The 23,526-nt window shown below is 49.6% G+C and overlaps 1 protein-coding gene across 1 annotated transcript in view; it reads right to left on the reverse strand.

Annotated features, from left to right (window-relative positions):
• The window catches only part of KY (kyphoscoliosis peptidase), a 46,117-nt gene extending 28,577 nt beyond the window's left edge, over nt 1-17,540 (reverse strand). Inside the window, exons 1-3 of the mRNA XM_081826654.1 lie at nt 17,359-17,540; nt 14,126-14,188; nt 10,276-10,338 (exon numbers count right to left, since the gene is read on the reverse strand). Coding sequence (XP_081682780.1) covers nt 10,276-10,338; nt 14,126-14,188; nt 17,359-17,494 — 262 coding nt within the window. The 5' untranslated portion in view covers nt 17,495-17,540. The remainder of the gene's footprint in view (nt 1-10,275; nt 10,339-14,125; nt 14,189-17,358) is intronic.
• Nucleotides 17,541-23,526: the final 5,986 nt, after the last annotated feature.

A 23,526-nucleotide genomic window follows, 5' to 3' on the forward strand; every position in this document is an offset into this window, starting at 1 on the left:
AGACAGTCCAGGCAAGATGGAATAAGAACATTTTACCTTGTCTTTCCCACTGAATGTGACTATAAATGTTGGGAAGAATGCATGGAGCAACTATTTGAGGATTCTGTAAGGTAAATCAGAGAAGGCAAGCTGGGGAATAAGATTAGAATTTAAGTGAGCTTACCATTCCCCTCCCCCTGTGGTTATTACTTAGACTGGACTCAAAGGCAGTCCCAAACCCAAAAGTGCACAAAGGGTACAGAGAAATAGTGTTCCAAGAGAAGTCCTTTCTGTGGAGTAAGAAAGGAAACCTCTAAGAGTCAGAGGGTGTGGGGGAAATCCCCTGTTGTACCCCCGTCTTTTTTCTGTTATCTCTCCACTCAGCCTCTAGGAAAGTCTGTTGGTAGTAGTGTAGCAGTGATTTTGTTGGTCAGGCAAAATCTTAAGCACCTGAGTCTTTGAGGGAGGGCACCAGAGAAGCTATGATTCCCTAGAGTGTGGGGGCAAATACTCATTTTTTTTTTCTCTCTCTCTCTGTCCCATACTGATTGTGTCTAGGTGCAGAGTTATGAGAAGTGCCTGGCAGAGTGGGGAAACTAAAGTCCAGCTTTTGTGCTGGAGAATGGGAAGTGGATTATGAAGGGGAGGGAGCTCAAGAAAGCAAATCCATACAGGTATGGATGAACTCTTGTGGTCACCTCTATGTTGAGCATACATGGATCTCATCCTAAGCATCATACCCCAGTCTTTGAGAACTAAACTGATGGGGTAGACCAATGCCTCAACTGGCCACTGGGAGGTGCATGTGCAAGGCAGATCTGTATAGCACTGCAAAGGCTACGATCCAAAATCACCCAGCACAGCAAGAACCAGGAATATCTATACTCGAAAGGAAAAGATAATCAACAGATGTTAACTCCAGGATGACACAGATTTCGGAATTCTCTGACAGACTTTCAAATAGCTATAGTAACCCTGTCCTAAAAAGTGAGGGCAAATAGTCTTGAAATAAATGGAAAGAAACCAAGAATCAGCAAAACATCAGAAGCTATAAAGATAAAACAAATAGAAATTTTAGAGCTTAAATATAACAGTTTGAAAAATTATCTGGATATGCTAAATAGTAGAATGGCGATGACAGAGGAAAGAGTCAATGAATTTGAAGAAAGATCAATAGAAATTATCCAATATGAACAACAGTGAGAAAAAGTGAACAAAACTTCAGAGACCTGTGAGATAATACTTAAAGATCTAACATTCATGTTATTGAATTCCCAGAAGGAGAGGAGAAATAGTGTGGTGCAGAAAAAAAAAAAAAAAGAAGAAATAATGAGAAAATAATCAATGAAACCAGAAGCTGGTTCTTTGGAAAGATCAGCAAAATTGATAACCAGATTGACCAAAGAGAAAGGGAGGTAAGACATGAATCAGGAATCAAGACACCAATATCAGGAATGAAATAGGTAAGACCACTACTGATCTCATATATATTAAAAGAATAATAAGGGAATACTACAAACAACCCTATGCACATAAATTCTACAACTTAGATGAAATGGGCCAATTCCTTGAAAGTTACAAACTACCAAAACTCATCCAATGAGTAGATAACACCTCAATATCCCTGTATCTATTTTAAAAACTAACTGTAGTCAAAATCTTCCAAAAACAAACAAATGCCAGGTCCAGATGACTTCATTGACAAATTCTAAGACATATTTAAAAAGAAATAAGACCATTTTTTAAATAAGATCTTTCAGAAAACAGAAGAGTAGCAAATATTTCATTACCCATTTCATGAGGCCATCATTAATCTGATACCCAAACCAGACAAAGACAGCATAAGAAAGAAACACTACAGACTGATATTTCTCTTCTTTTTCTTTTGTTTTCAGACCGATATTTCCTATGAACACAAAAATTCTCAAAAAATATTAGAAAATTAAATCCAGCAATATAGTAAAGGACCAATATAGCACGATCAAGTGTGGTTTATTTAGGCAATTCAAGGCTGGTTCAATATTTGAAAACCAATGAATGTAATTCACCTAATAATATTAGCAGGCCGAAGAAGAAAAGAACACATGATCATATCAATTGATGCAGAGAACGCATTTGACAAAATTTAACATCTATTCATGACAAAACCTCTCAATAAACTAGGAATAGGAGGGAGCTTCCTTAATCTGAAAAAGGGTATTTACCAAAAATCTATAGCTAAGAGCATATTTAATAGTCAAAAATGGAATGCTTTCCCCCTAAGATTGGGAATAGGCATGGATGTCCATACTCACTGCTCCTAATAAACATTGCACTGTAATTTCAACCCAGTAAAATAAAACAAGAAAAATAAATAAAAGTCTTATAGATTGGAAAGGAAAAAAAATAAAACTCTCCTCTTTCACATATGACACATCTCTCTACATAGGAACTGTCAAGTAATCTAGAAAGAAGTTCCTAGAACTAATAAGAAAGTTTAGCATGGTCACAGGATACAAGGTCAGCACCCAAAAATCAATTAGATTTATATTCAAAACAAATGATTGGAAATTGAATTTAAAAATTACTATTTACCATAGCTCCAAAAAATTGAAATACCTAGTATAAATCTAAAAAAAGTTCAGGAGCTATATGTTGAAAACTACAAAATATGATTAAACAAATTAAAGAAGACTTAAATAAGTGGGAAGACATACCATGTTCATGAATTGAAAACTCAATATTTTTAAATTGGCAAGTCTCCCTAAATTGATCTATGTAGATTTAATGCAACTCCATTCAAACTCCTTGGAGAATTTTATATATTTTAGATTTAGGCAAGATGATTCTAAAATATAGATGGAAAGACACAGCAACTCGAGGTTTTTCTTGAAAAAAAAAAAAAAGTTGGAGGACTCCAGCCAGCTGATTTTAAGATGTGTTATAAAGCTACAGTCATCAGTGTGATATTGGCACAGGGATAGATACATAGATAAATGGAGCACTGTTAAGAAATAGAGCCATACATAAATGGCAAATTGATTTTTTACAGACGTGCAAAGACATTCCAATTAGAAAATGGGTAAAAGAACAGATATTCACCAAAGAAGAGATTACAGATGGCAAATAAGCACAAGAAACTATGTTCAACATGATTAGCCATTAGGAAAATGCAAATTAAAACCACAATGAGGTATCATACCTATTAGAAGAGCAGTAATAAAAAATAGCGATAATACTATATATTGACAAAGTTGTGGAGAAATCAGATCTCTCATACATTGCTGGTGGGACTGTAAAGTAGTATAGCAACTCTGGAAAATAGTTCAGCAGTTTTGTATAAAACAAAACATACACCAAACATATAAGACCCAACAACTGTACTCTTGAACGTTTATCCCAGAATATCCCATATTCTGTTCCAAGTGGTCTCAGAACTTACGTTCACATGAAAACCTATATAGAAATGTTTATAGAAACTCCATTCACAATGACCCCAAACTGGAAACAACCTAAATATCCTCCAATGGGTGAATGGATAAACACCCTGTGGTACATCCATATAAAGGAATACTTCTCAACAATACAAAGAAACTCTTAGGAGAGGCAAAAGGATATAACTACAGAGATTCTGCACAAGGGTATTTTGGGGTGACAGAACTGCCCTGTATTCTGAATGTAGGGGTGGTTACATGAGCATGTGTTATGTGTGCATTAAAACCCACAGAACTATATACCAGATAATTCCGTTTTAGTAATTTAAAATAAAAACAAATAAAAATAAGTACCAACTGAGCAAAAAAGCCTGAGCAAAATTAAAACAAGAATTTGGATGATACAGAAAGATATAAAATAGAAAGTGAAAGTCCAAAGCAGGATTATAGTAAACATATTCTTTGTAACCTGCTTTCTTTTCTTGACTCTTCACATGTCAGTGAATATAATCCTATGTCATCATTTTAAGTGGGCTGCATAGAACTCTATTCTATACATGGTTTATAACCCATATAAGCAATCCCTTTTGGTAGAATAGTTAACTTTTCCCAAATATTTTGTTATTATAATCTGTGATGTATGAACATTCTGATGCACATCTCTTTATGCACTTTTCAAATCAGTTTCTTTAAATAAATTCTTAAATATGGATCAAAAGTTATGGAAATTTTTAAGGCTTTTGTTCTATATTAGCAAACTTCCCATGAATGATTTTATCTGTTGATGACCACACCAACAGCACAAGAGGATGTCCATTTTGCTCATTCTTGCTGTGTTTGATTGCAAAATTGGTCACAAAACTTTGTACTTCTGAGAGGTCTTTTGTTCTGTCCCTTGAATGTGAGCTGTCCTTACGACGTGGTTTGGCTAGTTAGCATGTGATGTTAATAGAAGTGATGCTGGGCAAGCTCTGAGCCTAGGTCTCAAGAAACTTTGCAGCTTCCGTCCTCATTCTTGGGATTCCAGCCACAAATACCATGTGAATGAGCCCAGGCTAGCCTGCTGGAGGAGGAGAGACCACGTGGAACAGAATAGAGGCATCTCAGGTGAGGCCACCCTACCCTACCTTGTCTCTAGCCAACTTACCAGCTGACCACAAATACACGAGCAAGCCCAGCCAAGACCTGTGATAACTGGGTGTGTCTCGGGCAAGAACGCCTGGCCAACCTGTGCCCCTGTGAGCTGGTAAATGCTTATTGTTTTAAGCCACTGAGTTTTGGGGTGGTTTGTAATATAAAAGTAGATCATTGATATATTCACTAACATTTGATTTTTATTAATCTCAAGATCATTGATATATTCACTAACATTTGATTTTTATTAATCTTTTATTAAAATCTCTGATTTTTATTAATAAATTTGAATTTTATTAATTTTTATTAATTTAATTTTATTAATCTCTGAAATTTTTATTAATGAATAATGACATCTCATTTTTGTGTATTTAATTTTTAATGTATTTTTCATATATTTGCCATTTAAAATTCTTATTTTGTGAATTGTCTATTTTCCTACTCATGTATTATTTTTTCCTTATTAGTTTTATAAGTTCTTTTTACTAATACTTTCCCTGCTAAGTGTATTGCAATTATTTTTCACAGAGTAACAATACCGACTTTATTGTGTAGCTCATAAACTTGCTCTATATGCCAAAGAGGGTAATTCCGAAACAATTTTATAAGATGCAATGTGGCCTTCCAAAGCATTACTTTGAAGAGGTTAACATCACCTTGAGTGTAGTTTCTAGCACATTCACTGTCAAAGAAAATCAGTGTGTGACTTTAAAATTAAGACTTTAAGCATTTCAGAGTTCAAAGCATAATTCAGTTCTGGTCATAGGAACAGGTGGCATTGCCAAGAGCAAACACTTCCTGTGTGTCTTATGCTGCATGGGCCTGTTCTTCGCCTTTTCACTTTTTCCATCTGAAACACTTTCAGGTGTTTTCCAAAATGAGTGCCAAGCTGTACTTAGCTGCAAGATGCCTTACAAGAAACAGATCTAAAAACCTGCCCACTCTCTCCCTTTTTGTAGGCTGCAATGTGTAATGCTCTGAGAAGTTCTGCAGTGAAGAAGTCAGTTTGACCCAGTACTATTTTGTGAAACACAATTTGGAAAATGCTGGACAGGAACAACAACACCCAGAAGCTTAAAGAAGCTGCAAAACTGAACTTGGTTTAGGGCTCAACAACAAACCTCTTCCCCAAACTTCTCACATCTAACATCCAGGCACTTCCGACCACCCCCAACTCAGCTGTGCTTCTTTGTCAAAAAAGTGAGCTGAACAAGGTACTGTTAAAGCCCTGGCAAAGCGTGGGTGCTGAGATAGTCTCATACACTGACGTGGTCCTGGCCGGCAAGCTCCACCCAGCCATTTCCAATCCCTTCTCTCTTTCCTGCACTTCCTCTTCTCTCCCCGCTCTTGGACAGGGGCCCAACTTCCAATATTCTCCTGAGCTCCACTTCCTGACTCTCCCCCAAAGCGGCGCTGCTAATCAGCCCCCTTTGAGGAAAGCAGCGAAGCTCCTTGGCCTCCCTGATCTGTGAGAGTGTGTGTGATACCCACTCTTACTACACACAGGTGTGTGAGGACCCTTGCCGAGGTGGGGGGGGGCTCCTCTGCCCCAGAAACTGGGCCTGGGTGTGCTGTCTCAGGTGAGCAATAGTCACTGGAGAGCTCTGTGCTTCCTAAAGGTGTGAAATGGTAAGATTTTGCAGACTACTACATTCCTGTATCACTTAAAACTCTTAATTTAAGACAAAAATTAATTTGACCAATCTCCAATGATAAAGATAGGAACATCATTTGGAGCAAAATTTCAAGTAAGATCTAAAACCTAAGTACAGTCAGATATCATGACACCAATCTTAAAAGTCATACCAAACCTGGGGCGTCAGGTCACCTGGCTGGCTCTCTCACAGCGCCCGTCCCCGGTTCTGCTGGTTGTCACCCAAACTACATTTCCAAAGCTGCAGCCCTGGCTGTCTTAGGAACAGCAGATTCGCGGGTATTTCCTGCTCCCCCTGACAAGTGGTTCATGCGGCCCTTTCCCAGATCCCACCAGCTCTGCTTCCCTTTCCTTCTTCCCTCAGATATGGAAACGTAGCAGGCCCTGCATGGCCATGGCCGACCACCTGGGGTCTGCCTTGTACCTGGGCAGACTTCTCCCCTCCCTGGCAGCTTCTCCCCAGATCTCTGCTGGTTTGAATGAGGATTTGTCTCAAGGCCTAATTTGCTCAGAATAGCTAACGCGGAGATGGCAAACAGATTGCCCGTTGTTCATTTAACTCTGACTGACTGGAAGTGGCTGCCTGGAGTGTTGATCAATTAGCGAAGACCGTGGGCACGTGTGTGCGAATGAATGTGAGTGTGTATGTGAGTGTGCACACACGTGTGGGTATGCGTGTGTGGGGGGGGCCGAGGGATTCATGTCGGATACTTGCCACCCTTGTTTAAGGTGCGCACTCATGCTTTCTGTAACTGGAACGCGGGTTAATAACCGGGTTCTTTGCCTGGAAATTTCCCCCCGCAGGAGCTGAGAGTCAGGAAGCCTCAGCTAAAGCATCGGTCACTAAAAAGATGCCCTGAACGAGCTCCAGGGTAGGTGTTCGGCAGAGCCGCGCTGTGGTTTCTGCCCGGGGAGCGGCAGTCCGCACATAGGAAGCCGGGCGCGCTGACACCCGGGGGGGGGGCAGTACGTCGGAGCGCGGCAGGGGCAGTCCAGCTCTGTAGAGCCCTCGCCAGGCTCTGCCCGCCGCGGCGTGAAAGGCCCGCCCAGCAGCTCTGGTCACCAGATGACCACCTGACAACAGAGTGGGCTGAGACCACTGGGACACCAGCCTGAGGAGGGGGTGGGTGATGAAGGGCGGCTCTCTCGTGGCCCTAACCCGCCCTGGCGTTCACTGGGCTCTTGAAAACCCGGGGCCCTTCACGATTCCTTCTGCAGAGCTCTGGAAACGCGGCAGTGTGACCCTAGTGCATGCATGGTCAAAGAAGGCACAGTGTCTGCGTGTGGACAAGGGTGCAGGACCCGGAAGGACGGAAGCCTTAAAAGAAAACTCAGGAGTCACTTTTGGGGCCTGAAATCACAGGGGTTCCGGGGGTCACTCTCCTGTCATTCCACCCACCCACCCATTATAGATTGATCTTCTGAGGCACCCCTCCACATGAAGATCTGATTCCAGGGATCTGTCACCCCCTGCATCAAGTTCGTCATACCTGGTGCTCCCTCTGCTGGAGGCTCTTCCCCAGATGTCCACAAGGCTTGCTTCCTCACCTCCTCCCTTACTCAAATGTCACCTTCTCAGTCACTTTCTCAATGACTCTGTTTTCCTTTATCCCCACGTGGTAGGCTGTGTAATAGCCCTTAAAGATATCCAGGCCTTCATTCTAGGGACCTGTGAATGTTACCTTATATACTAAAAGGGACTTTGCAGATGTGATTAAGTTAAGGATCTGAAGATAGGAAGATCATCCTGGATTATCCGGTGGGCTCAGTGTAATCACAAGGATTCTCATAAAACAGAGTCAGGAGATTTAACTACTTATGCGGGGGACCAGCAATGTGACAATGGTCACAGACAATGGAGTGATGCAGCTATGAGTCAAGAAGTGCTAGCAGCTTCTAGAAGCTGGAGGAGTCAAGGAACAGATTCTCCCCTGGAGCCTCCAAAAGGCACCTGCCCTGCCGACACTTCGACTTAGCCCAGTGAGACTCACTTGGGACGTGTGGTTTCCAGAACCCTTGAAGAGAATTACATTTGTGTTCAGCCACCAAGCTTGTGATAATTTGTTACCACAGTCATAGGAAACTAACACACACCCCTGTGCACCCACCCTACCCTCATCCCCCTCCCGGCTCTGGCCTCCTTCAGCCTTATTTGACACCCTGTATTTTACTTCTGAGGGCTGTCTGTCTCCCTTACCAGGGGCTCGGCCCTGCAGGGGCAGGAGCCCTTGTCTGTTTTGTTGTGGACTCCATTCCTGCCCAGAGAGGGGCAGCCTTTCTCTCACTGGGGCCCAGGCTCTCGTAGGACCCCACTGGGCCCATCTCATCCCAACCTACAAGGCTCTGTTCTGCACATAGGCTACCAAGGCCACCCTCCTCTCTCCTCTGGAAGCCTCGAGTGCTGGTAGGTGGAATGTGAGTGGCCCATGAGAGCGAGGGTGTGGCGTGCCAGGTGAGGCCCTTGTGACTGGCGGGCCCCATCCCACTCCCATCTGCCTGGGACACGGCTTGGGCAGTGCACTGTGGAGGTCTAGCAGGTGCGCCTGGCTCGGGGACCACAGCATCCCCTGTCTCAGCTTTCTTGTGCACAAATAGGGATAACACCATGACCCCAGCAGGGAGTGTGGCCAGAACTAAGCAAGATTAGTGACGTCGTGGCTAATCCACTTTCATTTTTCTGAGGTATTGCTTATTTTTGTTTTGTGGTGAGCTGTGTGCTGCTTGTCCATTTCCGGGAAGCAGGGGGGCATAGGTTTGTCTTTGCGGTGTGCTCAGGGCAGGGGGCAGGCTGCAGTGGGCCAGCTGAGTGGGGCCTATTCTGAAGCCATATGCCCAGGAATTCTGCCCAAACGTACACCGGCCCTGTTTGCAAGGAAGGCTGGCCTCATGCTGCTAACACATCTTGACAGGCCTTTCCTCACCGCCTGCCAGTGCCTTTCTGTGGGGATGCTGGGTTAGTCTGTGTTTCTGAGAGCAATTCCCTGAGAGGCTCTGAGTCCTCCCGGGACTCCTACTTTGCCACTGCCCCCTGGACATAATCAGATCATCTCCTTACAAGTCAGGACATCAGCACTGAGAACAATAGTGGTTGCCATCTTAGGGCTGAGTCTATGAGAGCTCTCAGGTACCAGGCCCTGAGTCTTTAACACAGAGCAGGAAACCAAGGTGGGAGGTTAGTGTGTGTGTAGGGGCGGAGTGGGGATTAGTGGGGGGGGGGGGTCTCTATTTAACCTGGTCTCCCCTCCAGCTGTAGCTGTAGAGTCCTCCTGTCTCTACCCCTGCGGCCTCACCCCCCCTACCCCCCCAACACAAACACCCTGTGTTCTCAGATCTGGTCAACTGCAGAGTCAGCATGGTGATGCCCTTGCCTGCCCTCCCAGAACCCCCCAGAACCCATCAAGGTGAGGATTCTCAAGAAAGGGTCCTCGTACTTCCCCTTGCTGAGTTAAATTCATCCCTGGGTGGAAGGCCCTGAAAGGCTCAGTCTTGGAAGGAGAGGCCAGGGAACCACTGTGACCCCTGAGGAGGGAAGGCTTGGACTTAGGGGGTGGGGGGTGAGGCCGCTTTCCAGAGGTGCTGTGGAAGCATTGCTGTGTGAGGGTTAACAGCAGAGGCCTTGGGAAGGCTGTGGGGGTGGGGGGCTCAGGTTGCCCCTGCTCTGACGCTTACTGGCCCTGTGCTCTTGGACATATGACAATCTTTCCAAGCCTCAGTTTACTCATCTGTAAATTGAGGGCAGTTGAGAGTATGTATCAAATAGGAGTGCTGTGAAGTTTCATTTACAGGAGAATAATTATGTAAATGGACCAGCAGGGTGTCTGGCACATGGTTAACACTCATAAATGTTAGCTCTGGTGATGACAGCGAGGGCGATGAGGACAGCCGTGGGACTTGATAGCTCTCTCCCATGTCACCAAGCAGCCTTTCATGGTTTCCCGTAGGATGTGGGGAGGAGAGGGAGAGGGTGCTCCAACATCCATGGGGCAGAAAAGAAGGTTTGTGCTCTGCCCTTGGTGTGTCTCTGGCCTGGACAGCAGATCCAGACAGACACACAGGAGCTGGAGGAGAGGCCAAGGGGAGTGGTGAATCCCTTACCTTGGTTGTCGTAGGAAGTGATGACCTGGGTCTGCTGAGGATGCTCTTTCTCCGCCAGGCTTCCTGTTGAAGCAAGACAGACCTGCGGTGACCACTGGGACCGTGGTGGCATTTGCCCCAGGCAGAGCAGGGAGCTGTGTGTGTCTGCAAGAAGGGCAGGCTGGTGGGGGGTGAGCTCATCCCAGGCCTGGCCTAAACGTGTGCACACCCATGTGCACATCTGCACGGTGCACACACGCGTGAATCAGCACCTTTACACACCTGGATGCAGAAGCAAGTGACTATGAAGCCGTGTGCACACACCCTCACACCTCTCAGCAGGTGCCAGCAGAGGCTGGGTTTCTTCTCGAGAAGGTGGGGACACCTCATGGGTTCCAACTTCAGTGTGGCCAGGCTCAGCTGCCACAGAGCAAATGGCTGCCTTGCTGATCATCACACTTTCTGTGGAATGGGCTGGGAGGCTCCTATGCCCATTTTATAGCCAATAGGCCTGCAGCCTGGACACTTAATTTTGGCTAAAGACCTCGTCCCCAGGGACTTGAACCCCAAGTCTCCTGATTCCTAGGTCAACATCTTGCCTCCCTCTAAGGAAAATGGGGGCAGCCTGCCTTCTACTCCAGCTTAGGAGTTGGGGTGACTTGCCGTACTGTTCAGGTCCACAGGTATTTTCAGGGCCCCCACTATGTGAAAGCTCTCTCCACACACTAGGGATCTTTATGTCCTTGGAACACAGAGCTGTCCTCAGAGCCTAGTGGGGTCAGGCTGCAGTGAGAAAGGCCCAGTTCCTGCCACAGGCCATGAAGGGGAACCCACAGGCTTACCTGCCCCTCCAATGGGAAGCAACACCTTTTCCTACATCTCTCCCTCACCCGCTGCTGCGGCGGCCTGGTTTTGCTGAGGCTGCTTCAGGGGGGTAGGGCAGGGGAAGGGGCAGGGGAAGGGGCAGGGTTGTGGCAGCAGGGCGTTCCCCCACGGTTACCACCCTGGCTTGCCACCTTCTCCCCTGGCCTTCCACTGGTCTGCAGAAAGGCTATCGGGCCTGCCACTGGAAGCGGCCACTGGGACCAGTGCCTGGGCCTGGAAATAAGCATGCCTTTGGGGCGCTGGCCTCCACAGGTTCCACTCAGATATCTTCCCTTGTGCACCCAACCAGATCTGCCACCCAGGGCTTCCCATGCCTGAGCCCAGGCAGAAGCCAGTCAAGGTGGATAGGCAGGTCACTGAGCTGGGCTGGACTTGTGATCCACCTGGCAGGGTCCTGCCCTGGAGAACCTGCCTGCTCCAGCCTTCTCCTATGAGCAGGCCCAGCCAGGACCCTCACCCCGTGGCCTGAGGTCGGTGGGTTGGCCAAGGGCTAGAAGCACTGTGTGTGCCAATCCAGGGTGATGCTGGTCTGCAGCTCTAGGCCAGACTCAAGCGAGGACAGGGAGGCTGGCTCCTTCAGGCACAGCTGGCTACATCTCTGCTGGGCTGGCGGATGAAGGAAACAGGATCCGGGGAGGGAATCCTCAAGGAGGACGATTGGCTGGCATAGCTGCTGCGGCTATTTATAGTCAGGGCCGCACAACTGGTTTCCCTGTGGCTATGGGGTGTCAGTCCCGGTGCTGCTAGGCAGACTTCGGCCAGGACCAAGGAAAGCAGCCAATCACAGCAGGGGAAGCCCGTTGCCGGGCAAGCTAGTGGCGTTGGCTCGGCCCAAGCACCTGCTGCTCGGAAAAGTTTGGAGCAGTCCAGGCTCCCCCCACCCTGCCAACGCCCCAGCTCAAGGAGCACACAGGGCAGCAAGAACGGGAACATGTGCCTTTTTGGATCTGCCCCAAGTTCAGCCACATTTGTGCACACGCCACCAGCACAAGCCATCAGCTGCCTCCTCCGCAGATGAGAGGCATCCAGTTTCCAGGGCTGGGTGCCTTGGACACCAGCGAGGGAAGTATGTACCCAGAGTCCCACCATCAGAAGCTGTAATTTTAGTTTCTGCCGGCACGCAAACGTGCAATTTGAAAAAATAAATAAAATTTTATTATAAATTACTTATATTGGCGGAGCAGTGCAACCCTCTCTCCAGGCCTCCACTTACCTGAAACTCTCAGTTCTCTCAGGTGGCTTTTCAAGAACTATTTTCACCCTCCTCCTTAGTTTTTTATTATTTTTTAAAAGATTTTTATTTTTTTTAAAGTAATCTCTACACACAACGTGGGGCTCAAACCCACAACCATGAGATCAAGAGCCGCACGCTCCATGACTGAGCCAGCCAGGCGCCCCATGATCCTCTTTATTTTGTTGTATTTTTCCACTAACCTTCCCTCAAATCAGAGGCCCTAAAGATGGTGAAAGTAGGATAGGATAAATTCACTATATTTCAATCTTTTCCTAACTTAATAACATGGCTGAGAAGCCATAAGATACATTTCAGACAACTCAAGATAAGCGAGCTGTAACAAATGAAGATGCTGAGTCTCTTCTCTCCCACCTCAACCCACTTTTCTACTCACCCGCACGTACACTGGCCAAGCGTGCATATCTGCATCAGCTGCTGTGTATTTTTGCAGCTGACGGGTTTCTGGTGGTCTGACTCTTACAATTCTCATGAGCCTGTAGCCTAGTTTCGCTAACTTTGGCATGTGCTTCGGTCCGGCCAGAGCCGGCACATCTACCATCTTATGACCCTAAAGCAAGGTTAAGGAAGCCATCCCACCATGCGTGCCCATTAGCCAGGACCCCAGGGGATGGTTCCCGGGGCAGGAGCCTGTGTTGGGTCTGATCTGTCCTTATGCATAGGGCAGGGGACACAGGAAAGCTCTTTATGTCCAGGGTGTTGAGATTCTATTGCCGTGAAAAGCATTATGATTATAATCATTAACATGATCCCATGAGGGCAGGGGTTCTTGACTGTCTTTATCCCAACACCTAGAACCCCACCCGGCACAAAGGAAACACTGTAGACCTTTATTGAGGGAATGAATGAATGAATTTTCTTTCAGAACTTCATCCTTCCCTTTTGTTACTGTCAGGATGGCAGAGCATAGATGTTTGGTCTCATTCAATTGGGGTCCTGATTACCCATCTGCAGAGGGTCATGCAGGTGGTTTCTTCACACTAGCATTTGATGAGCCCAGATCTGAATGAGTCCCCTATTGGGGTTCTGGGAGTGGAGGTCTGATTCTTACTAGAATTCTCACGTGCCCACAGTGAAGCTTCACTGATGTTTTTTCTTGGAAGCTTGGCTAATGAGTCTCTGAAGCGTACAGAATAAGGCCTAGTAGAGTCCGTCCATGCATGGCATTCCCTGAGCTGTCCTGGGCCTCGCAGGGTGACAGACACCTGGCACCAGAGAAAGGAGGCTTTGGAAACAGACTTCTCTCAGATCTTACTATATTCTGGGTCCCCAGCCAGCTGGGAACCACAGCACCCATCTCCCTAGGCTTGGAGTAATAATGTCCCCAAAGAGGCCACCGTCCTCTCTGTTTGGAAAAATTTTCAAAGAATGGATGCCCGGCCTGACCTGAGCAGCCCCACCTCCAGGGGGAACATACTCAAACCTCGCCATGCCGAGTGATGATGCCAAGTCCTTCCTTATATGTAGCCAGTGAACAAGTGGGTGCTCAAACTTAGGGCACTGCTCCCCTCCCATCCCACAGCCTCCAGGAAATTGGGGGACGCGATGCCAGGGAAAACTTTCTGGGGTCACAGTGGCCCCAGAGGCATGGCTGAATCACGAGCAGCCACTTTCTGAGTGGTTAGATGTCTACAGCCAGTTTTCAAACACGTGAAATCGAATGCTTCCCATCATTTTTCAATGTGTTGAATTACAGAGACTGAAAAGAAAAGAAAATGAAAAGAGAGAATTTACCATGCACGTCACTTCCTTCGAATTTCTGCCATCTCCGGATTCCGTTTCCGACGCCCTGGAGTCCTATGAAATAACAGGGTCTCGCATGAGGGTCTCCATGATGGGAAGACCCAGGCCAGCAAGTGATGGGCCAGCTGCTAACGTATCTGGGTTGAGGTGGGGCTGGTGGAACCCGGCTCTGTCAGGATCCAAGAGAGGCTGCCCGCAAATGAGACGCACTTTAAAACATTAAAGGAAAATATTAAAACAGTAGTTTTCAAAGGTGGTGAGGTGGGTTATCGGGATCATCCAGGGAGAATTTTCACAATACAGATGCCCGTTTTTCACCCCACATCTCGGCTGCATAAACATGGAACCATAACTGTGGAAGATGCTCACCCTTCATTTTGCCTGCCTATTTCCGTATGTGGGGAATCTCCCACTTTTAGAGTCATGATGTAAGGTGGAGGGTGGGCAAAGATGGTCTATCCATATGGGAAACACAAGTGATAGTTGGCAAATTGTGAAAATTCTCCCTGGATGATAGTCTCCCAGCCTCCCTTGCAGGTAGAGCATGGACATATGTGGCCTCGGCACAACCAGTCTGATGCATCTGTGTCTGCTTCCGTCTCGGGACCTGGTGATGCAAGAGAGAAGGGCTCTCTTGTTCTCTCTCTCTGGTCATGGCTGGAAGCGGTGGCTGCAAGGTCGAGTTCCTGGCCCAGAACTGGTGTACGTACGTTCTGGCAGTGGGAGTAGCTGCAGTAAGATCAAGCTCCTGATGAGGAAGGAGTACCTAGGGCCCCTTGGTGGCAACAGAGGTGTCCTCGCCAGACCAGCTCTGCTGGGCAGCTGCTGACGCTGTTCCTGGAAGCTCGGCCTCTAGCCTGGGTTTCCAGCTCTTGCAGCTGCAAGTCCCCCAGTCCCTTCCCTATGCTCTTCTTTTCTGCAGCGCTCTCTGCAGCCAGGATCTGGGCTTACCACTTGGAACCCTTGCGGACCCACGTGTGGACCAAAATGCACATCACACTGACTTGGGGGATGAAACCTGACTTTGGAGCTCTTTTAGACTGGGTGCAGGCAGCTTTAGGCCACCTCCTCCATGGCACAGGATAGGAGGTGAGGGTGTCCAGGCATGCTTTTGAGAAGCACTGCCCAAAGGGGAATGGAAGGGCTGTAGAGGAAAGAGCAGAGAGCTTCTGTTGGCAGCCCAGATCCCCGGCACACACTATCTTTGCCTCCTTGTCCCTCTGACTCTTTTCTGCCACAAAGACACAGCAGAAAGCCACCCGATCTTCACTTGGTCCTCTGCATTGTGACAGTAATGGAGGTCAGGCCCTCCTTTGCAGAGCCAAGGACCTGGGCTGGAGGGGAGACAGGAGGAGAGGCCTGGAAGAGGTGTGGGGCATTTTGGATCTTGTGCCCCAACAGGAGGCCTTGGAACAAGCTAGTTTAATTCGGTGTTTCCCTGCCTTAGGCTGTGTGGGCTTAGCCAGGGGTCTCTTGGACATCAACACTGCCCAGCAGGCTTGGACGCTGGTCGCTCTCCCTCTGCTTTGGTATAGAACTGTCTGTAAGTAAGTGACACTGGTCTCTCCACTGGCCTGGTGTCTGGGGAAACCTCCTTCAGGAAAGATTTGGAGACAAATAGCAGAAAGGGGCTTGGCAAGCAGGGTCTTCTTTCCTTGTGTCATGGTCATGAGTGTGAAATGCATCAGTCTGGAGTTGTGTAGGGTGTGTGCTAGGGGTGGGACACCTCTGGGAACAGTCCTGATCCCTGGAATTTCTGGGGCTTCTCTCTGTTCTTCTTCCTCTCTTTCTAGTGTTGGAGCCTTTAGGAGAGATACAATCAGAGTGGGGAAGGGAGGTGGGGATTCATAGGCTGACCCGGAGCTGGGCCTCGTGGGGGCCCTCTGGCCTTGCCACACGCTGGGGGAGGCCTTCTGGACTGCAGTGTCTGGAGGAGAGGCAGCTTCTTTTCAATCAAGGAGCCGGTGGCCTCTGCCAATTTCCTCATTACAAATACCCGGGTGGGCCATTTCCACCTCTCCTGGGAGAAGCTCTGAGAACGAAAGAACCAACTAACCCAAACAATTCCTGGCCCCAAATCCCTCTGGAGACGGGGAGTACCTGACAACATGCGCAGCTCTCCAGAATCTATTTCTTTCCCCTGCCTGCCTCCCCAAGAGGTCACCAGGAACCATGGGGCAGTTCCAGCCTGTGTGACTGGTGGGGGCAAGCCAGTCATGGCACCACTGCTTCCACGTGGCAGGTGGAAGGTGGGGGTTCAATGCACAGGACCTCCGTGGACAGAAGAGCCAGAGGCAGACTCTGAGGAGCTCTGGAGCTGGAGGGCAGGCAGGAGGCAGAAGTCATTTTACCGCATGGGCTGTTAAGCGTCACTCCCAAAGCACTGGCCCACGGACAGCCTAGCACAAACCTCACGGCAGCCCCCAAGAAGGCTCGGGAGGGCTTCCTCACAGACCTACGACCTGTTCCCCAACTTCTGAGGGGCTTATCTAACATCTGTTATTCTCCATCTGTATTCTCTTCAGTGTGTCCTCTCTGGAGATTACAGAGGCCTGAGTGCTGCTTTCCATAATTGCTCCATAAACAGTCACTTCATTTTTCCAGTCTACCCTTCCTCAGAAAGTCTGTAGGAAGAGTAAAATTAAAAGATCCGTGAGAGTGCAGAGAGCAGATTTTAAGCTGACCCTACCCAAGGCTGTGTGCCTTTTACACCACCCTTTATGCCTTCTACTGCAGGAGGCTGGGAGAGGCTTCAGATAGGGGAAACTGAGGCCAGGACTTGTGCAAGGACACCAAGGGAGTCCCCCGTCTCAAAGTCTGATTCAGCACGCACATTCCCCTGGGTCCCCTGGGCTCTGCAATGTGCCATGTGAGGAGCAGGCCTCGGCCACACAGGGGTCAGGCCTGAGGCTCTGGCCCCCTTCGTCCAAGGCATCTTCCAACCCTGTTGTGCACCCTTCAAAGAGTGGATGGGAGGAAGCCGGCTCCCCGGGGGGTGACGGAAGCACCGACTAGCCTGCGCGGGGAGTCAACTCGGGGGAATCACCGGGCTGCGCGTTGCCACGGGACGCCAGTGGCACCGCGCAGAGGCGCAGGCATTGGTGGGGAGAGGGTCGGTCTCGCTGGCCTCGTTCGGGGGCGCCCCGGGCGGCGGGCAGGCCCCGGGGTGGGGGGCGAGGAGGCCGAGGTGCGGGGGTCGGGGGCCGCGGCCCGGCGCGCGTTACCTCCTCTGCGCTGCGGCAGCGCGCCGGGGTCCGCCTGCCGGTCCGAGCGCGTGCCCTGCGCGGCGCGCCGCTTCTCCGAGTGCACGATCAGCAGCATGTCGATGGACACGGCGTTGCTGTCCTTCTTCAGCTCCATGGTGCCGCCTCGCTCCCCGCCGTGGCGCCGCGGCCGCTCTCGAGGCTGCCTGCGCTGCAAATGGCCCCGTGCGCGCCGCTGGCGGGCGCGGGAGACGGCGAGGGCGCGGGAGAGGGCGCTCCCCCGCCGCCGAGCCGCTGGGCGCCGCGTTTCGCTGACTCTGCCAAACACGCCATTAGGGCCCGCCCGGGAGGGCGCTACCCTAATGAAGCCGCTCTAAGTCACCTTTGAAAGGAAATCACCAGCCGAGCCCTGATCTGCACCCGGGCCGCGGGCTGCCCAGCCGCCGGCTCCAGAGAGCCTCCTGCCCCGTGCGCTTGGAGCGCTCCTCCCGGGCTCCAGCGCTGTTCTCGGGCTGGCCGGTCGCCGCCTCGTCTCCCGCCCTCTCCGGGGGTTCCCGCGAGGGCCCGCAGCAGACCTCCTCGGGAAGCTGCAGCAAAGAAATCACACAGCGCTGTCAACAGTGAGAGTCAGTTCTGGAAAAGGAAGAAGGAGCACAGGGTGGCCCCACTCCTTCCCCGGGTGGGTTTTGGAAGTTGATAGCCTCTTCTAGAAGAGGGAGATGGGCAGGGTGTTGGGGTCAGGATCTCTGCGATTACGGCTGCACCAAGCCTTGGAACATGACCTTTGGGCATCCACTTAACAATTCATTCTGGCTTGTGGTGGAAGTCTTAACATCTCTGTTCCTTCTAGAAGCCTGGCTCATGCTTGGTGGGGAAGGGGGGAGGGGCAGAGGAGGAGGTCTGTGCGGGAGCAGCCTGCCCGCTGTGCTCAGGGAGCTGGACCTGAGAGCCCATCTATTTTTAGTGGGGCCTAACCAGGCCAGCCAGCAGAGGCAGGGCCTTTGGCTCCGGGTCTCAGGAGTGTTTACAGCCGCATCTGCCTGGTAGCCCTTGGCACGGTGGGCCCACCCAACCTGGGCCAGTCCCCTAACTTAAGTTTCCACCATTAGTAAATGCTGTGCACATGGAAGTCTTTGCTCTGGGACCCTTCCCATAGGAGTGTAATGAAGCTAGGTTGCAGGGTGGTCCCTGAGAGCTCCTACCTCTCCCTTGGAGGCAGACTATAATGTGCTAGGTTCCAGTCCTAGCTCCGCCACTAGCTGTCCGTGTGACCGTGGACAAACCATTTCCCCCCATTTCCCCAGCCCTCTCGTGGGCATAAAACAGGTTCTCACAGAGCTGTTGTGAGAATGACGTGCACTTGAGCTGCTTGGTGCAGAGTAAGTGGTCTCCAAATGGTAGCTGTCATTCATACCTCATTTTAAGGGTGAGGAAAAGGATAGGGGAAGTGATAAGTCAGTGATGGAGGCAGGGGCCACACAGATAATACCCTCAGACTCTGAAGGTCTTTCTCCACTGACTGTGACTCAGGGTTTGTCTGCCAGTAAAGGCCACCACCTTGTTGCGTCACCACCAACCCCTTGCTCACTGGGCATCTGATGAAAGGAGATGTCACTGGTTTCTGATAGTGTTGGAGTCCCTAGAGAGCTGAGCTGGGACTGATGTAGGTGGGTGACTCCCAAGGCAGGTTTCCTCATGTAGCGAGTCCTGTCCTTTACTGTCATGTTTACGTGCGCGCGCGTGCACACACACACACACACACACACACATACGGCTGGGAGGCTGGCTGAGCACTGCTGCTCTCTAGATGGCTAGGAAAGTAAGGACTATGGGTTATGCAAAGTCCCTGGGGTTTTGGAGATTGCCCAGGCAGCATCCCCTCATCTGACCTGGGACAGGGTGTCCTAGCTCTTTGAAGGGTGTAGGTCCCAAGAGAAGCTTCTGTATAGCACCTCTCACTACTGAATGGGGCTGAATGGGAAGGGCAGGGAAGCTGAAGCCTCTTTGCCTGAATTTGCATTCCCATCCTTCTCCCTTGTTCCCTGCTGGAGAGTGTCACTGTTAGGAGATTGCTCACGTGGCATCCCTTTCCAGAGCTACCCCTGAAGGAGGTGATGATGACCTGGGGATGTAACAACCAGAGGTCCAGGAAGCTGGTCGAGGGGCCTCCTGCCTCTCCAGGATGCCTGAAAACAGACCCTTTGGAGAGGGGCTTCTTGCCTGTGGCGCTACAGACATTTGGGGCCAGAGAATTCCTTGTTGTGGGGGGTGTCCTGTGCATTGTAGGATATTTAGCAGCATCCCTGGGACCTACCTACTGGATGCCAGTAGCATCCCACTTCCCAGTTGTGACAAGCTGGAATGAGTCCAGGTGTTGACATATGTTTCCTGGGGGACAGAAATGCAGGGAAAACACTGCTTTGGAACAAACCCATGAAATAGGGGCTGTGTCACTTTGGCTGTTCTGGAAAATGCTGCTGCTCCTGGGTCCTGATGCTGTCCAGAACCTGGACCCACTCCTCAGAGCTTCCCACCCATGGCTCTCAGTCCAGTATCTGGCTTCCTGGGTCCATACAGCTGCTCCGTGCCAGCAGCGTGGGCAGAAAGGTGAGATGCTCTCCTCATTCTTCATGCACCCACTCTGGCCTCTGTTGACCCCTCCTGTCATCCACACTACCTGTTTTGGCTGAGAGGGAGACACCACACCACAGGAAAGCGTTGGGATGTATCTGGAAAGGGGAGGGGGAGCAGGAGAGACTGAGGCTATGAGGTATCATTCAGAGCGTGTATGTCCTTGGAGGGCCTCCCCAACCAATGGAACTGAGAACACACCCTCAGCCTGTGATTTACACCCTGGGTGCATCCTCCTTCTGTAGACTCACCTCTTCCTCTTGCCCTGCCAACTCACACATGCTGCAGCCACAGCCATGTCCGTGACTCCCCAAACACATCTAGCTGGTCTTTCGCCTTCTAGGCTTTCCTCAACATACTAGCCCCACCACCCTGCCACCGTCTTGAACAACATGGAGCTCAAGGACTTCCACAATCTGACCTAACAAATTCATCCACATCCTTTTGTCTTAGGATCTGACAAACCAGGGGCTATCTCTATTCTTGGGCAGAACTTTAATTATTTTAATCACAATGAGTTGGAAATTACAGGACACCAAAAGACAAAGAGCAGTCAAAATGGTTGTATTGTTGCCTTTATCCTCCATTACATTAATACTCAGGCAAGTTCTACTGTCATCTACACTGCTTCTAGCCTTTTACTTGAAGATGGGATGCATCTGTTGTCCCTATGGTTCTGAGCCCTGAGCTGTCTTGGAGATGGAGAGTGGTTGACAAGGGGAGGCTTGCTTCTGGCAGATGAGGTTTTCACCAGAAGGGGTGTGTCCTGACTCACATTTTTGTTTTTCCTAAGAAATAGTGGTTCTTTGGGGACCACCAGTCCTAACTCTTTCAGCCCTCTAGAGATCCCAGGAGGTAGGTTTCTGTCTTCTCTAGAGAGATGTGATAGACAAAGCCAATACATGAAAGGCTTTCAGGCAATTTGTAGACATGCATGGTGTTCTACATTGGTGCAGTGAGGGAATGGTACACAGAAAGTGGGGCACCTCGGTAAAGAGCACAGACCACGGCCCAGACTCTTCACACCCTCGCTTCTGCTGATATGGACAAACTTACATGGGGAACCAGAGACCTTTCCCAGAAACCTTTTTGGAAGTTGGTACTCGCTTCCTGTGGTGCCTTGACCGGCCTGGCTTGGCTTGCTCCCACTTCTGAATTTGTTATTGCTGTCACTTTTTCCTGAAATGCGCGTTTAGACATTTCTGGCAAGTACGGTTTGGTCATCCTTTGACGTCTGATGCTGGCCCTCACCTCCACCCTGAAGCCTTCCTAGTCACCCTGGTTCTTGGAGCTCCTGGAGGATGCCAGCTCTCTGTGGTGCCTCTCTTTTTAACCATCCTCAGTTCTCCTTTTTTCCACTGGAATGGCATGGACATTTAAATGTTAGTTTGAGGGGTGCCTGGGTGACTCAGTTGGTTAAGCATCTGCCTTCGGCTCAGGTCATGATCCCAGGGTCCTGGGATAGAGCCCCACATCGGGCTCCCTGCTCAGCGGAGAGTCTTCTTCTCCCTCTCCCTCTGTTTGCCACTCTGTCTACTTGTGCTCTCTCTGTTAACTAAATAAATAAAATCTTAAAAAAAAAGTAAATGTTAGTTTGAAAAAAAAAATACTCTTGTAAACTACCTCAGGTCTCTTCTATTTCATAGCAAAGTGTATGGTGAAGTCCTTGCCTGGCCTCAGACCACATTAAGCTCTTGGAGGGCCAGGGCATGGTCTTCCTCATTCCTGAGTCCCCTCCCATCCTCCTCCCCCCACACATGCTGGGCCTTCTATGTGTATTGCACACAGGAGGTGCTCAATAAATGTTAGAGTCAAATTGGGCAGAATGAACGCTCCCAGCCAGCCAAGACTTCTCCCTGTAGCCCGGAGGCGTAGCAGCCTTCCTGAGATTTATAGTATTTGCTCCTTTCTCTCAGACCGTCAGGGAATGGAAGAAGAGGTTAACTGAGGACAAGCAGCTCTAAACGCACCTTCTCCCACTGCTGACAGAACCATCTGGAGCATGAATTTGGGGGAGTGCTTCGTTCCAACAGCACTGCTCAGTCCCATGCAGCCGCCTCCACCCTTCCCCAAGCAGGAGCCATAAGCTGTGACTTTTCCGTTAAACACAGTTCCCTTTCTCAGCCTTTCTGGCAGGTCTCTCCCTGGTCGGCCCGTCAGCCCGTTTCAGTATTTCTATCCACGATGCCTTCATTGATTTTCCCTATTTTTCCTCTCCATAGCTTAGTACAATCCCATCTCCTTGTACATCACGATGTGCAAATGTGGGAAGCACTACATCCCAAGTTCCGGGTAGTTTGAATTTTGAAGTCTTTATACACTATGGCATTCTTGGCCTTTTCCTGTGGATGGAGATGATGAGAATCAATTTGTCTCTCACCACCACTTCCAAAATGTCTCCGGCCTTGCCAAGAGAGGTATCCAGTGGCACATGAAAGCCCATGGAGAGATTACCTCTTCAGCTTCGCCAAGTGTTTATTGCCGAGCTATTGAAATGCCCCTTGCATATTCCTCGATCCGCCTCTCTGACGGAAACAAGAGGTCCTCATGCGGACTTCCCGCTTCAGAGTTCGTTCCTTGGTGGTCAGTGATTCCTATACAGAAGTCTGCATTTTGACTTCCACAAACTCACGGAGTCCTCGCGGTAGCCCAAGGCTGGGCTGATGCCTTTATACCCATTTTATTGACACTGAAACAGGATCAAGAAATGGGATCGCAAAGTTTTCCCAGGGAGTCAGCACGGGCTTCTAGATGGGCCCAGGACTCCCTCCAAGCCTGACACACTTGCCCATTCTGCATGCTTTAGTGAAAAAGGGCACAGAGGTCTTTTCCACCGGTGGGCTGAAGGTTTAGGACAGCCTCTCTTGCAGGGCCCAGGGCAGTGCTCTGAGTGACGGGAGTCCCTGGGGGAGAGCACTCACAGCTGCGTGGTGGGACGGTGTCCAACAAGGTGGTGAGGAGAGTCACAGGAGACAGCTCTGGGGTGTCTTGCATGAAGACACAAGTCAACTCAGAACAGCCTTTTGATCATTCCTGAAGACCCCTGGTGACTGTCGGCATGAAGTGCGGTGCCCATCGGCCCCACACGGGTTGGGCGCCATGGCCTGGGTCCCAGGGGTCACCAGGAGCCAGTTTCCTGTGTCAGTGCAGACTCCAGGCTTGCCTGTCCCCGGGGCACAGCTTCTAATAGGAGCCACGGGTATTTTTAGTCTCACGTGTGCAGGCACAGGACAAGGAGAGCTGGACGGGAACAGCTAATAAGCCATGGTCCTTATTAAGTTGGGAAGGGTGAAATGAGGGGAGGACAGGGAACCCAGTGGAACTTTTGCACATGCTTCATTTTCAGAGAACTCTTTTTCCATAATTCACTGAGAAAGATTGAGGTCAGGGTGATTATGCATAGCCCAAGTTAGAGAAACCTGAAAGTGGAACGTGCTCACCTCCTGTGGCCTGCAGGTCCCCTCCCAACAGGCCCTGTTCTGCCCTCTGGGTGACAAGGCAGAGCAGAAGGTATGTTCAGCTTTGGGGCTTGGCTATCAAGGCTTCCCGGGTGGGGGT

This window comes from Leptonychotes weddellii, chromosome 1, assembly GCF_054177405.1.
Source record: "Leptonychotes weddellii isolate Sample4059 chromosome 1, ASM5417740v2, whole genome shotgun sequence".
Taxonomy (NCBI): Eukaryota; Metazoa; Chordata; class Mammalia; order Carnivora; family Phocidae; genus Leptonychotes; species Leptonychotes weddellii.